Source organism: Seriola dumerili, unplaced genomic scaffold (assembly GCF_002260705.1).
Source record: "Seriola dumerili isolate Sdu_G_001 unplaced genomic scaffold, Sdu_1.0 BDQW01000153.1, whole genome shotgun sequence".
NCBI classification, from domain to species: domain Eukaryota; kingdom Metazoa; phylum Chordata; class Actinopteri; order Carangiformes; family Carangidae; genus Seriola; species Seriola dumerili.
The window spans coordinates 1096633-1110852 of NW_019174408.1; the positions used below are offsets into that span (position 1 = coordinate 1096633).

The window sequence follows — 14220 nt, forward strand, 5'->3', positions numbered from 1 at the left end:
TGGTTGTTGTTGTTGTTGTTCTGGTTGTAACGAGCTGCTCGTCAGTTTGTAAAGCCTCAGACTGGAGCAGTTTTTCCGTTCCCTGCTGCAGCAGCGGGTTCCTCTGCGCTGGTATCCACCTGAGTACTTCAAGAACAACTACTACAGCTTCAAGGGAGACGTGTGGGCGTTCGGCATCGTGCTGTGGGAGATGCAGATGTTTGGTGAGTCGGTCACTCAGGTAACGGCAGCTGTGACGTGTGAGACTGATGTCAGGTAAAGATCAGACTGGCTGGTTCTGGTCTTTATTCATCATCCCTGTCACACACTCAGAACCAACAGATGTTACCTCATAATTTACTTATGTATTTACGTAGGAGTGAGGAACTCATCTCCAGATCAGTGATCTTGGTCTTGGTGGAGTCTAAACATGATGATGGCCTCAGAACACACAGGCTTATTCTTATGAAATGATTAAGAGAATTAAATTAAAACTTGTTAGTATAAATGTCATAAAGAGCCTCAGCAAAAAAGTGAACTGTCGCGTCAGTGTATTTTATTTTGAAATGTACATTTTCAGGAACTTTGCCGTACCCAGACCTGGAGACCTCCGAGGCTGTGGTGTACCACATCTGTATCGGCCATAAAAACACGAACCCTGAAGGCTGCAGACCGGAGATGTGAGTAAAACTATCTCAATTAAAACTCAAGAATAATAATAATTTATTAGATTTTGTTTCATTTACTTTTCAAAAAGCTAAATTTGACACGTTGTCTTAAGTTGGCTGAACACTCTCTGGGCTGTATTGTGATAAATAACAGCTGCGTCTTTGGATTTTTGTGCACAAATAATATTTTATTATCATAATGTGATATTCCAGCAGTGTTTCCCTCACTGTAAATCTGAACACTCAGAGGCAGAAACCTCTGTGATATTAGAGACTGATCAATCATTAATCATCATCAATCAATGAAACATCCCTCAAAATATGAATCTAACTTTTGAAACAGGTTCAGATTATTTCATGTCCCCAGCTGTATATTATATATGTTTGTTGCTCCTCAGACTTCACATCATGCGAGACTGTTGGCAGGAGCCCTACACCCTGAGGCCCTCCTTCACAGACATCATCCAGATGTTGGAGGACGTCATGGAGAATGACGCGGTAAGAAACAGCTGGATAAACTAATTTCAATACTTTACATTATTGATTTTTGATATTTTAAGGATTATGTCATTAATTGAGTCAGAATAAACCTCGGACCTTGATTGCACTGCTTTAACCAAATTCAGCTTTACACTGAGGAAGGACCGCCTACTAATAAATACTAATAAATAAATAAAATAAATAAATGTATGAATAAATAAATAAATACATGTAAAAATAAATAAATGCATAAATAAATAAATAAATGAATTAATTAATTAATTAACACATAAATAAATACATTTAGAAATACAGAAATAAATATATAAATATATAAATATACATACAAACACAGAAACATCATGTCAGTGAGTGTTTAATATGAACAGGTGGAACTTATATATATCAAATAATAAACTGTTTTACCTTAATAAAAATAATAAACATAAAAACATTTTGGTAATAAAAAAATTCTATCTCTCTATTTTTACATTTAAAGTTTGAATGTTAACACGTATGTCAATATGACACATGACTTCCTGTGTCTGAGTGGATGTTAGTGAGGACAGACTGAGAGACAACAAACATGTTACATCACAGTTTTGGACAAACACTAGATTGTAGTTATGTTTTGTTTCTGTGGTTGAATTAAAATCTGTCTTCTTCTTCTCTGCAGGATTATGTGGACGTTGTGAATCCACATCTTATGGTGAAGGAAGACACCGAGTATCATGAAGCCAAATGTCTCCGAGCTGCCAGCATCACCGTGGACGATACAAATCCCATTTAAACAAATCCACTGCAGCAACAGATCAAACTGTTCCCTGTACATTTACATACACGCAACGTTTTGTGCTGTCTGAGAGATGGCAGCTGTGAGAGGATCAGAAGAAAAAAATACAAATGGAAAACAGCATAATGTTTTATGGATGATAAAAATAATATACTTTCATGTGATTTTTTAACTTTGGTTTTTCTTTGTTTTTTATCCTATTTTTACTAACTCAAATAAAATATAAATTTTTATATGCAATGTGTAAATTCTACTTTTTCACTACAATGATGTAGAGCAGCACAAAACCCCCCAAACATGTTAATAATATGGTAATAATATAATTATTTTATTATTTACTGTTATATTTTAAATTCCAGTTTTTTGTTTTATTATTGATTTTCATTATTATTTTTCCTCAAAATATCAGTGAACCAAATAAATATTGGCAGCACATTATAGGGCATAATAGAGATTATGTAGAAAATACAAATACATGAACTACGGAAGAGGATTCCGTGAATTTTATTTTAATTTAATTTTATTTAAATTTTTTTTAGAAATCTAAATTTATTTATTTATTTTTCCTCATGTGACCCTAATTTAAATAAAATAAAATAAAAATAAAATTCACGGAATCCTCTTCCGTAATGAACGCTGAGAGGAAAAAAAATTAAAATAAAAAAAAAATTAAAATAATAAAAGGGTGAGAGTTTGGAGTTTCACATGTTTATGAAAAATATTTTATTCAAGTAATTTTGATATTTTCGAGGAGAACAAACAGCAGCGTGTTCACTGTACATCCTGTCACGGGAGCGCGCACAAGTAAAGCGGAAGCTACTGGACGGTGTAATGATTTTAAGATAACTTGAAATTTTTTTTTTTTTTTATTTAAAAAAAATTGCATTATTTTCAAGCTTTAAAATCATTACAGCGTCTGCTAGTTTCCGCTTCAGCTGCGCGCGTCCCCGTCACGGGCATGTGCGCAGGCACACAAAAGTCGCCGTAACACCGGGAGCGGTCTCCTCCAGTGAATTCCTCCGAGTGGTGCTGCTCCTGGACACGCCCCCTTCTCCCTCTGTCAGCCAATGAGCTCCACGCTGGGAACACGCGTTTTTACGCCACAGTGAAGCGGAGAACTCGGTCCCAGTTTGTGATTACCTGTCATTCACAGTGAGTGACTCCGACACCATGAGTCTCCGTGTGTTAGAGATCATCTTCTTCTTCTACTTCGCCTCTCACATCCCCATCACGTTGTGTATTGACCTCCAGGCGCTGCTGCCCGGACATGTGTACCCACAGCCGGTGAGTGAACACACTGCAGCCGCCTCCTCCTGACGGTGTAACCTCCATGTGTCTCAGTCTGATCTGTGTCTCCTGCAGCTGAGGGATCTCTTGCGGTGGTACGGTGAGGCGTTCAAAGACCCCATGGTCCTGGATCCTCCTCAGTGGTTCAGGTCCTTCATCCTGTGTGAGGCTCTGTTTCAGACGCCTTTCTTTCCCGTCGCAGCTTACGCTTTTCTAAAAGGTCAGTGAACAGTTACTGCCTGGCGTTACACAGGAAGTACGTGCATGTAAATATTAATAGATTGTTATAATTTCATACAACCAATAAATGAATTCGGCATCTATTTCTTAATCTAATTAAATACCATATCCTCACAGAGTAGACTTATGTTTTCTCTCTTTCACAGTTTCTGTTAAACATTCAGAGCTAGCAGCTGATCTCTGTTCTCTGACAAAGTCTTGCTGAACCACAGTGAGACCTGAATAAGGTCTGAAAATATATTTCTGATGCACTTGAACAGTTAATGATCCCGCATTAAATTAGACTTAATTTCTGTCCACTACGAACTACAGTTCTCACCTGACCCCTGCTGGATTTTTACTGTAATTACATAAGAAACTCAGAACAGGTGTAGAGGATAGAGGATTTAAAGCTGCAGTATGGGACATTTTTTTAGGCAATAAAAAGAATACATTTTATTTAGAACACATTTTTATTCATTTCACCCAGTTGTGAATGCCTATTAAACCCTTTTCTTTGAAATTAAATTGAGTTTGGTTGAATTAAACTTCAAGTCCACAGAATTAAAAATATATATATTTCCCATCTTATTCTGGATAATGAAAAGACTTCACTGTTATCATTGTGTTGTTGTTGGAACTACTTTTTTCCAACGTGTCCTGCAGCCTGTAGCAGGTGTTGATCTCTCAGTGTGTTTACTGTCAGGTGGCTGTAAGTGGATCAGGACTCCTGCCATCATCTATTCCACCCATGTGGCCACCACGCTGGTCCCGATCCTGGCCCACATCCTCTTCCACCAGTTCCCTATGAAACCTCACCCCGGGCCCCAGACCCTGCAGGAGCGCTGGCTGCTGGTCTCCATATACGCTCCCTACCTGCTGGTCCCTGTGCTGCTGCTCCTCACCATGCTGCTGTCCTCCACATACAGCACCACCTCCACATCTGGACAAACATCAGCCAAGAGCAAGAAGAAGAACTGAGACATCTCCAGACTGCACCTGTTTCATTTTTTCTGATTTTAGAGGATATTTTTCTACATTTCTGATTGTATGTGATACAAACATCTGAAGTGAGTGTGAGTCCTACTGCAGAACACTATTATTGTTGGGGAGACATTACCACTGTTAAACCATCCAGAATGAACACTTTTAATAAGTGAACCCTGGTTTGTTGTATTTTTTATCAGGAAGTCACATTAAAACATTTAGAAAGGTTAAGGTATAAATGTGTCTCTTTGTAAAGGTTTTGTCATTGTTGCTGCTAGTCATGTTTTCCACCACCAGAGGGCGTCATATCTAAACACAGTGTGCACACCTTAGAATACAGTTGAGCAATAAACTCACTCCCCTGTATGTTTTATATATATATATATATATATATATATATGCTGTGTAGTCATTATCTACTCACAGCCTGAATAATGTTCTGACATACACTGTGTTATTTCTTTGTCAGAATCAGGACCTGTGTTTTATGTTTATCATGTCACAACATCAAAACTACATTGAAATACACCATCAGGGCAGGTTGACAGACGTTTCCTCCTGTTTCACTTTAATTCTCTTTGTTCCAAAAGATTAAAAAAGTAATAATACAGTTGTAAATATATGAAATATAAATGATACAACTCAAGAGTTCCTCGGATACATTCATGTAGTGTGTATCCAAATACACTCCAAATTCATTTAGATCAATTTAATGATTTGAACTAAAGTCAAGCTAAAACAGTTCCTCCATTTTCAGACTCCTGTGCACACATGAGTCAAACACCTTTGACCAAACATGCATATTACTGTTACATAAACATTCTGGTTATTATATATTATCATATATGATGGACAGAAAAAAATAACAAGTACATATATATATACATATATTATACATATATTTATATGTATATATATATATATATACATAAATGAATAAATATAGAACTAAATAATTGAATACATTCATAAATATAAGATAAAAAAATGAATAAATGTAAAAATAAAAAAATAACAAAGAAATCAATTTAAAAATATTGAAAAAGCATTTTTCATTACCAAAATGCATTTATTTATTTATATATTTATAATTATGTAATGTTTTCTCAAGCGGTCCTCAAAGCTCCATTAGCCGGACTAACCCTTGCAGCGGAAGGAGAGACTGAGGCTGGCCTCCGCGGAGTGATAGCGTATAAAGCAGGAGCACGGCACTAGTTGTCAGTATTGTTTAGGTGAACGTCAGGAGCAGAGGACGCTGTGTGTTCTGATGCGACAGAGCTGGACAGTGATTTAAAAACTCTGCCGTTTATATTAACCGGTTAACGGACAGTGTCTTAATGCGGAGGACAGTTTAACGGAAGGCGGCAGCTGCTCCCGGTGCTAACGTTAGCTGTCACTTCAGACCTGACGGAGGAAACAACAAAGTGTTCTTTAAATGTCTCGCGGCTGAAATTAACGCTCGCCGCGGGAAACGTCAGTGTTTTTCGGGAGGACAGATGTGTCTCATGGACTCGGACATGAAGACAAATAAGGACTAAAACGCCTTCAGATCTACGACAGCTCTGTGTTGACATCTGCTGCATCCTTCAGATTGAGGCTAGCTCGCTCGCTGATGTTAGCTAGCTTCATATGTTGCTGTAGCTTATATATTGCAGACACACGCAGGTTAAATCATTCAGTGTCACCAAACCGGCTAACAGTATTTTGTTAGCTAATGTTATTGTTAGCATGTTTGCTAACGAGACTTGCTCCGGGCAGCAGCTATGGCGCTAGGTGTAGCCACAGGTTTATGTCACAGTCGGGCTAACAGATAGCTCGGTGTCTGCAGCCAGCTCCACTGTTTGCATGGTCATGTCCAGCAGGCTTGGCATCATGTAGACTGTCCCTCTCATCAGGTTAGGTGACCGGGGGACACGCAGTGTGTTAGTGAGCCTCCTCGGAGAGCAGAGCAAAGCGGGACTGCAGCTATCCAACTGGGTCAAAGACTGACAGCTGGCACTGATAACACTTTAGCACAGAATCGTCGCTAGCCATGCTCAGAGCAGTCCGCTCTGTGTGATATTACAAACATCCCAACCCACTTGGAGTGCGCGTGAATGCATCATGTCCCGACTGCATCTCTTATTTATGCAATAAGGCAGCTTGTCATGAAATAAACCCGCAGCTAGCAAAGAAGCAGCATCGCCAGGACTGAGTGGATAATTTGCCCCGGAGGAGAGCAACATTCAAGGCTTATCCACCAGCTGGACCATCGGCCCCGCCACGATGGAGACGGTGGGAGATTTCGAGTACAGCAGAAAAGACCTGGTTGGTCATGGAGCATTTGCTGTGGTGTTCAAAGGGAGACACAGGAAGGTAAATAAAAAGCTTCTTCCCTTCCTTCATTCCCCATCTTCATTTGGAAATCTGGGTCAGTGCAGGATGCAGTTCTGCAGCACCATATGTGGGCTGTCACCTTATTTTGGGGGGTGGTGGTGTTGGTAATATTTACAGCTGTTTTTATGACCAATCATCTCCATCCAGGCTGATGTAATGCACAGTCCTGCTGTAACAGGTGATTTCAGTGTCATTCCACCTGCCTGATGTTGTTTGTGGAAGTGTATTTATATATATGTGGTTTGGTTCATTCATGAAACGCAGTCAGGCAGCAGTGAATGACTTGCTGACGTACTGAGGCAGGAGGAGGAGGAGGGAGGATCGGCTGCAGCGTTTTCCCCCTTTTTGTGCTGTTTTAAGGACACAAGCTCTCCTTATGTAAGAGCTGCACACGCTCCATTCAGACTGAAGCACTGGAACCTGTTAGTTCATTAGTGTAAAACTCAGAAATTCAATTAATTCATTACGTTTGACTCGTGGTGTGTTTCTGTCACAGGACACTAAGATGGTGGGTTTGTTTAGATGCAGGAGATGACATCATGTTGCCCCCATTGCCGCTGGTGTGAGACAGATGGTCCTGAACTCCTCAATGAAAGCCACATTACAGCACCCCCCCTCCCTGCTGCAGCTTCTATCTGCCTCTACATGAATCTACAACCTGCAAACAATCACTCCGGGTCACACGTGCACAGCTTGAGCATCCACTAACTCACATGCTGCCACCCTGTCGTATTAAAACAGAGCTGGCATGTGATCAATGTATTTACTGTTTAAGTCCTATCATCTGCATGATGCCATTTAGCCTATTTATAGGATTATTTCCACCTTGGATCCACAGGAAGGTTAGAGCCACCTGCACTGGGCCGTGTTGTTGGATGTTTCTATCTGGGCTCAGGTTACACTGTAATATCGTGTTGTTATGCAGTGGAGATGAGGCAGGACAATCGGCTATTTGTGTTCAAAGTCGTGTTTCTCAGTATTTAATAACCGCTGCCAAACAAAAAGAACGTAAATTCTGGAATTGTAATTAATAATGTAGGTTTTATGTCAAAATTTAATTAGTTTACATCCTCACAGATTTCTACAACTCTTCATAAACATGTACAGCTCTCAGACACAAGTTGCATCACAGGACAGCATGTGTGTGAGATGTGTTCAGTGTGAATTAGGGCTGCACGATATGCAGAAAAAATAAATCATATAGCAATTATTTTGGCAGATTTTGCAACATGAGTCATTATTTCAGTTTTATTCATTTTCTTTTTTACTGAAAGAAATGTAAGAATGATTATGTGATTTTTGTCCCTTTTACATCTGGAGAATATGATTTGCAGGTCGAGGCGTCTCCAGCACCACAACACTGATGGTGCTGGCGTTTAATTGTGCAGCACTAGTGTGAATCATCAGGAATGTAAAAGGATGCACAGTGAAGCTGCAGCTGACATTTAATTTCACTGTCGGTCAATCTGCCAAATACATTATCAATTCATCAATTAATATAGTTCAGTTTACAGTGATGTAATCAGAGAAAAGGAGCGGTTGTGATTGTGAAGCATGTCAGTATTATATGATTTGGTTTTTTTTTTTTATGAACTCACAAAATACAAACAGAATAAACAAAACATAAGTTACATAATATTGATATAAACCCAATCCTAAACCAGTGTAACCTCAAACAGTATCAGCCAGAAGTGCTGTTAATATGCCTGAACTCAGGCTGCGCTCTTTTGTTACGACACAAATAGCTTGCAGTGTAAATACAGCCCTGACAGAAAACAGCCACAGCAACATCAGGACAAATACTGAGCTAAAACAAAAATGTTGGTCTCTGCTTTTTTTTCCTGCTTCCCTCCGTCTTTATATTGACAGCAGGTACCTTTCCACTGGAGCTCACGTTATTCACGTTACTCCAAAGTTAAACTTCATCATTTCTTTCTGATGTGTTCACATACATGCAAAGTCTCTAGACGAGCATATTCAAACATTTTTCAGGTTCTTATGTGATAAAAGATATTTGATATATAATGATGTTCATGCTCCTTTGGTGTCACGGTCCTGTTACAACAGCTCCAGCGTCAGTCTGCAGTGCTGCTGATACTAATCTCTCTGTGTGTTGCTCACACCTCTATAATCGGCTGTGATTCATAAATGGGATCACGCTTTATTCTGGAAAATGAGAGCGTGCAGAAGAATGACTCTGAGCAGAGGATCCTGCCTCACTCCACACTGCTTAAAGGGACAGTTTGGGTTATCTGACGTGGGGTTGTGTGAGGTAATCATGCATAGTTGGTACATTACCTGCAGTAGATTCAGATCAGTGCGCTGCCAGTTATAAGAGACGGCAGGAGCACCGGTACACTAGCAGAGTGATGAGCTGCTGTGGGCAGGGCCAGCAGAAAATAACATGTTTTAGACACTTCTTCACTCCTAAACTGAATCTACTGCAGGTAACACACTGACTATACATGACGACCTCACACAACCCCACGAATAATCCCTTTAACTCCTCAATCATGTGGCGCTCCACCGAGCCACCTCCTTCCCTCTCACCTCCCAGCGTTGCACGATGGCCAGCGGGGTCACTTTTTATTTATTAACTTTTTCTGTGTTCAGCAGCTCAGTCGCACTCGGCTGAGCGGGTTGTCAGTGAACTGGGGATGGATACAGCTCGGTTAGCCGTGTCAGCCTCCAGGCGGAGCGCACCCGCAGAGCAAGAACATCTCCTATTAACCTAGATCCATTTGGAAAGCGGTTCTTTTTATACACAGAATTCCTTCCTTTCCTTCCTGTCTCACTCTCCATGTTGACTTCATTTGACCACAGTACAGTCTGTGTGTTTTTTCTCAAGGGCACAGAAACAGTCTGGGACTCTGCTGGGTTTATTTCTGCCGGGTGTTTGCATGTCCTGAGGGCCGTCCAGCTCACGTGAGCTCCAGAAGTCTTTTTATACTCGCTCCAGGAGCTCATCTGGAAATATTATATCAGCCCCAACCCCCTCCTCTCTTAGCTTTTAGTGTAAGTAGGCTGGCTGCTGTCATCCGAGTGCCTCGTCATTCAGCGTGTCATTCAGCGCAGAAGAAACTCAAGAGACCCAGTGTTACTGGGACAGCTAAAATTTCCTCCATCCTTCCAGCCATCTCTTACACAGTGATGCTGACAATGCAGCTTATGGCAATTGAGCTTGGCTTTTAGGACACACACACACACACACACACACACACACACACACACACACACACACACACACACACACACACACACACACACACACACACACACACACACACACTCACATATATTCTGCTCTGGTCTTTTTTAAATGTCACATTGTTTTAAAAAAGAAGGGCTGGGTAATCTGGTGAAAACCCATTGGATGCCACATGCATCATGTCAGGAAAAAAAAACACATGTAAAATAAGAATTACAGAAAAGTAATTGTGTAAAACAAAACATTAAACGTCAGGGGAAAAGAGCACAGCTGGTATTTTACAAAGCACAAACTGGATGTTCCCTAAATGTCTCACATGCAGACTGTTAGATGATATAAGTTACCAATGTTCCCTGAACGCCTCACATGCAGTCTATGTTAGACACTAGCTACATCACTCCTCATCAGGGGCCCCACCTCGGGAGGTTTAGGGCTGCAGCAGTTCACTGTACAGTGTCTTTATGGGGGTGTTTAAGGGGCTTTATAGTTGCCATTGCAAAATGTGCCAATATGAGGGGCCATCGGGGCCCTTTACCCCTTCAGGGACCCCAAACATTTGCCTGGTTTGCGCCTCTGTTAATGGCTCATATTTAATAAATGTAACTGTTAAGCTGTCTGTTAAGTTCACTAATGGCGGGATGAGACCTCCGGTGGTTCACCACCTTGACTCAACAGTTTCCTGAGGGAAAGCTGGACCCAGCTGCGTCTGCAAGACTAGATGGTCTCCTTTAATTGACAGCTAGTTGGTGCACTTCCTGTAGTGGCTGATGAATGTCAGTTTGGTAAATGTAGGAAATAAGAAGAAGCAGATTGATGTCTGTGCCAAAGACTGGAATTAGATGCTGTTTGATATTGTTTGTGAAGGATCACAGAATGAAACACATGTACTGGATTTGAATCCTTGTCCTGCTCTGTGCTCCACAGAAGACCGACTGGGAGGTGGCCATCAAGTGCATCAATAAGAAGAACCTGTCCAAGTCCCAGATTCTTCTTGGCAAGGAAATCAAAATCCTGAAGGTCAGCGCCACACTTAATTGCCTCTCACTTATCTCCTGTGTGTGCTTAAAGAATGACTGACCCTGTGTGAGTCGGCACCTCTGACAGTGGAGCCTCGACCTCCCTGACAGAGATATCAATGGAGGTGATCCCGTCAGCTGCTGAGGAAGACTTAAAGCTCCTGCTAATCTTGTTTTTCTGTGTTTACTCAGGAGCTGCAGCATGAAAACATTGTGGCACTTTACGACGTCCAGGTAAGTTTTCTTTTTTTTTAAATTTTCTGCTTTAAAGTTCCTCCAGACATGTTTTAAACTCTGTAAAAAATCCTCTGCTCTGATTCATATTTAACTTGGTTTTCACACATCAATAGTGAAGAAGAAGAAAAAAATCAAGTTAGTCTAGTCAGCATCTCTTCAGAACGGTTAGCGTAGTTAGCATCTTTCATCGTTTATTTGTGGTTCAAGCTGGAAACACTCAGTCGTGGTGTTGACTGATTATTTCTTTCATCATATAAGAAACATGATATGGATGGTAACAAGATTAAATACTTGATTTTCATCAAAGTGGTCTATAATAAGTTTAATGATAATATAATGTGATACACTCAAAGAGCACTTTATTAGGAACTCTTGAGCACCTGCTTATTCATGCCAATGTCCAATCAGCAGTACATAAACTCCTGCAGATACTTCTGTTACTGTTCTGATATTGAGTCTCTAGAATATTTTTTTATACTTTAATGTTTATAAGACACTGCTCCTATGTGGTCATGTGACTGATGACCCACACTGCTTTGTAATAAGTGGTCAGTCAGTGATCATGTGGCGTGATTTGTCGAAATCAAAAGCACACTGAGGCTGTGGAGAGCTGGATGTAAAACTGCAGTTTCATTCATTTCTAAGAATAGACTTTACGAGACTACGTCATTCAAACACACCACGTTGTGTTTGAGGCCTGGTGAAAGTATGAAGTATGACCTAGTAGATAAGAGTGCATTGTGCTGAGTCTGAAAGGCCATACTGTCTGTACACTGTCACACATACAGGACGATGCACCAGTATCCACTCAGCTCAGTCTCAGATCACATATTCCTGGCTCGTCCTCCTTCACACCCTCGTGGATTTTTAAAGAAATGTGTTTTTGGAAACAAACACGCGTCGCCGGAGGCAGAATATGAAGCTGTGTGTTTTTCAGAGCTTCCTGTCATTACTGGCATTAGAGATGTTTAGTTGTTTTCTGCACACAGAGATGTGCTGCTTGTTCCTGACTGATGGTGGGCGTCGTGAGAGGCTGCGTTTATGTCGTGGTTTGCAGCTGAAACAGATGTTAGTGTTTGTAGTTTTATGGTGAACAGAGACTCTTTGAATAGATGCAGCCAGCGGTAAATGATTAGATTCATGTTGACCTGTTAAATATGTTTCTCATCGTGTGAACATACAAAAAACGATGACTGGATCTGAATCTATAAAGCTTCTTCTCTGATGTTTGTTATAATGTCCAGAACTGGCTGTAAGAGCTCCTTACATCTTCCATTGAGGAGATACAAAGGGAGGGATGGGCAGTGAGGTAGAAACGGTTGAAGTGATGATGAAGCACTTCCCACGTAGTTGTGGGTACTTCCTGTGTTTGCGTCAGTCCTCCCACAAGGACCCTTCTGACCAGTCCATCCACCCTCCCACTTCTCCACCCATGTCCTCATCCCTCCATCCACTCAGTCCTGCTGATGTAATAACCTCAGCCAGAGGAGCCCAGTCATAATAACTCAGCGGGCAGGGAAGCTTCCCTCAGTGACGAGACTGTAAGAAACGCACAGTATAATAATGATTTATACATCTGGCTCTTTATTTTCATATTCAACTAAATCGGCTGTTTTTGTTTCTTGAAAACAGAGAAAATAATAACCTTAAAGAACATGTTCATTTGTTTTTATTTAAAAAAGAAAGTCTATGAGTATTTATAGTGTGTGTGTGTATATATATATATATATATATATATGTGTCATTAGAGATTGTACCAAAGATGGTGCAAGTCATAATGAGAGTCTGTGTGTGTGTGTGTGTGTGTGTGTGTGTGTGTGTGTGTGTGTGTTTCCAGTCTGTATGCTAAGCTAAGATAAGCTAACCAGCTGCTGGAGGTTACTCCCATGTTGCAGTGATCGTCTAATCTGACTCTGCAGGAGAACCGTGAACCGTTCCTTTTTAAAGCATAAAAGTACACCTGCGATATTATTATATTTTAGCTGACATGATATTTATTAGACTTTGAACGCTGCAGGCCAAAACTTGCAGCTGCTGCCCAAACTCAGACCATGAAGCACCAGAGTCGTGGATCCAGGCGGACACTGAGATACTGGAGTCAGTTTCTTCATTCACGCTCTGTTTTCTCAGTGTCACCTCTGTTCTCTGAGCTTCAGGAACACAGTCTTCTGCCTCTGCTTCTGACCAGCCGGCTCTCCCTCTCTTCCTGCCCTGCAGTATTGATCTGTCTGTTGGTAGCCAGTGTAATGGCGTGCATTTCCTCCCGTGGTGTCTGTCAGTAATATTCTGGTGTGTTGTATCCCAGCCAGCTTGAACACGACACTTCTCCTTCTCTCTTTGTCATTGTTTCCATTCCTTATTTCTGTCGTATTTTTAACTCACTTTTTCCTTTCTCTTTTTTTCCCCTTGTTGCTCTTTATCATCACTTCTTCCTGTTGGCTTCTTCCACGCCTCATCAGCTGTTGTTGTTGTTGTTGTTGGAACCACATGCTGTATGACTGGGTTTACCCAACAGAACAGGAAATGTAACCAGAGCTGGTTGGTGCAACTGTTTCGACACATCTAGCCTCTAGTTTTGATTAAAGAAAGCAGAGATCTACGTGTTACTGTCACTTTAAGACCTTTTTTTATCTCATTTCTTTATTCATCTGTGAAAACAAGCGCTGAGATGCAAGTNGGCAAAAAACATTTACCTTGCCTTTCAGGGCTTCTGAAGATTACACTTGCCGTGCCTGCTGCTATAAACATGCATTAAAATGAGCTCGGAACAACTGGTACAGTTTAAATTATTGAGCAAAAAAAAATACGTGCATTAAAAACGAGCTAGTGTGTTTTAAAAAGCTTATGTTTAAAAGAGTAGAATGATTGACACCTGCAACACAGCTGACATTCAGACCCTGATACCATGAGTCTGCAGATGTCCTTGCCGCTCTCTGCAGAAAGTGGGTTACCTATTTAAAGTGTGATAAT

The 14220-nt window shown here is 40.8% G+C and overlaps 3 protein-coding genes across 4 annotated transcripts in view; all 3 read left to right on the forward strand.

Moving 5' to 3' along the window:
* The window catches only part of LOC111226297 (tyrosine kinase receptor Cad96Ca-like), an 8079-nt gene extending 5959 nt beyond the window's left edge, over window positions 1–2120 (forward strand). Inside the window, exons 10-13 of the mRNA XM_022751366.1 lie at window positions 92–203; window positions 560–659; window positions 1046–1145; window positions 1804–2120. Of these exons, the coding sequence (XP_022607087.1) occupies window positions 92–203; window positions 560–659; window positions 1046–1145; window positions 1804–1917 (426 nt within the window). The 3' untranslated portion in view covers window positions 1918–2120. The remainder of the gene's footprint in view (window positions 1–91; window positions 204–559; window positions 660–1045; window positions 1146–1803) is intronic.
* A 798-nt stretch (window positions 2121–2918) lies between these two features.
* tmem97 (transmembrane protein 97) lies at window positions 2919–4652 on the forward strand. The gene is made up of 3 exons (XM_022751358.1): window positions 2919–3204; window positions 3283–3427; window positions 4133–4652. The coding sequence occupies exons 1-3, from the start codon at window positions 3091–3093 to the stop codon at window positions 4405–4407; spliced, it is 534 nt and encodes a 177-aa protein (XP_022607079.1). The 5' UTR covers window positions 2919–3090; the 3' UTR covers window positions 4408–4652.
* Window positions 4653–5659: 1007 nt separating this feature from the next.
* ulk2 (unc-51 like autophagy activating kinase 2) overlaps window positions 5660–14220 on the forward strand; it is a 36616-nt gene continuing 28055 nt past the window's right edge. Inside the window, exons 1-3 of one of the 2 annotated variants that reach the window (XM_022751345.1) lie at window positions 5660–6768; window positions 10922–11014; window positions 11206–11247. In XM_022751345.1, the coding sequence (XP_022607066.1) occupies window positions 6679–6768; window positions 10922–11014; window positions 11206–11247 (225 nt within the window). In that variant the 5' untranslated portion in view covers window positions 5660–6678. The remainder of the gene's footprint in view (window positions 6769–10921; window positions 11015–11205; window positions 11248–14220) is intronic. The other variant, XM_022751346.1, reaches the window with a different exon arrangement.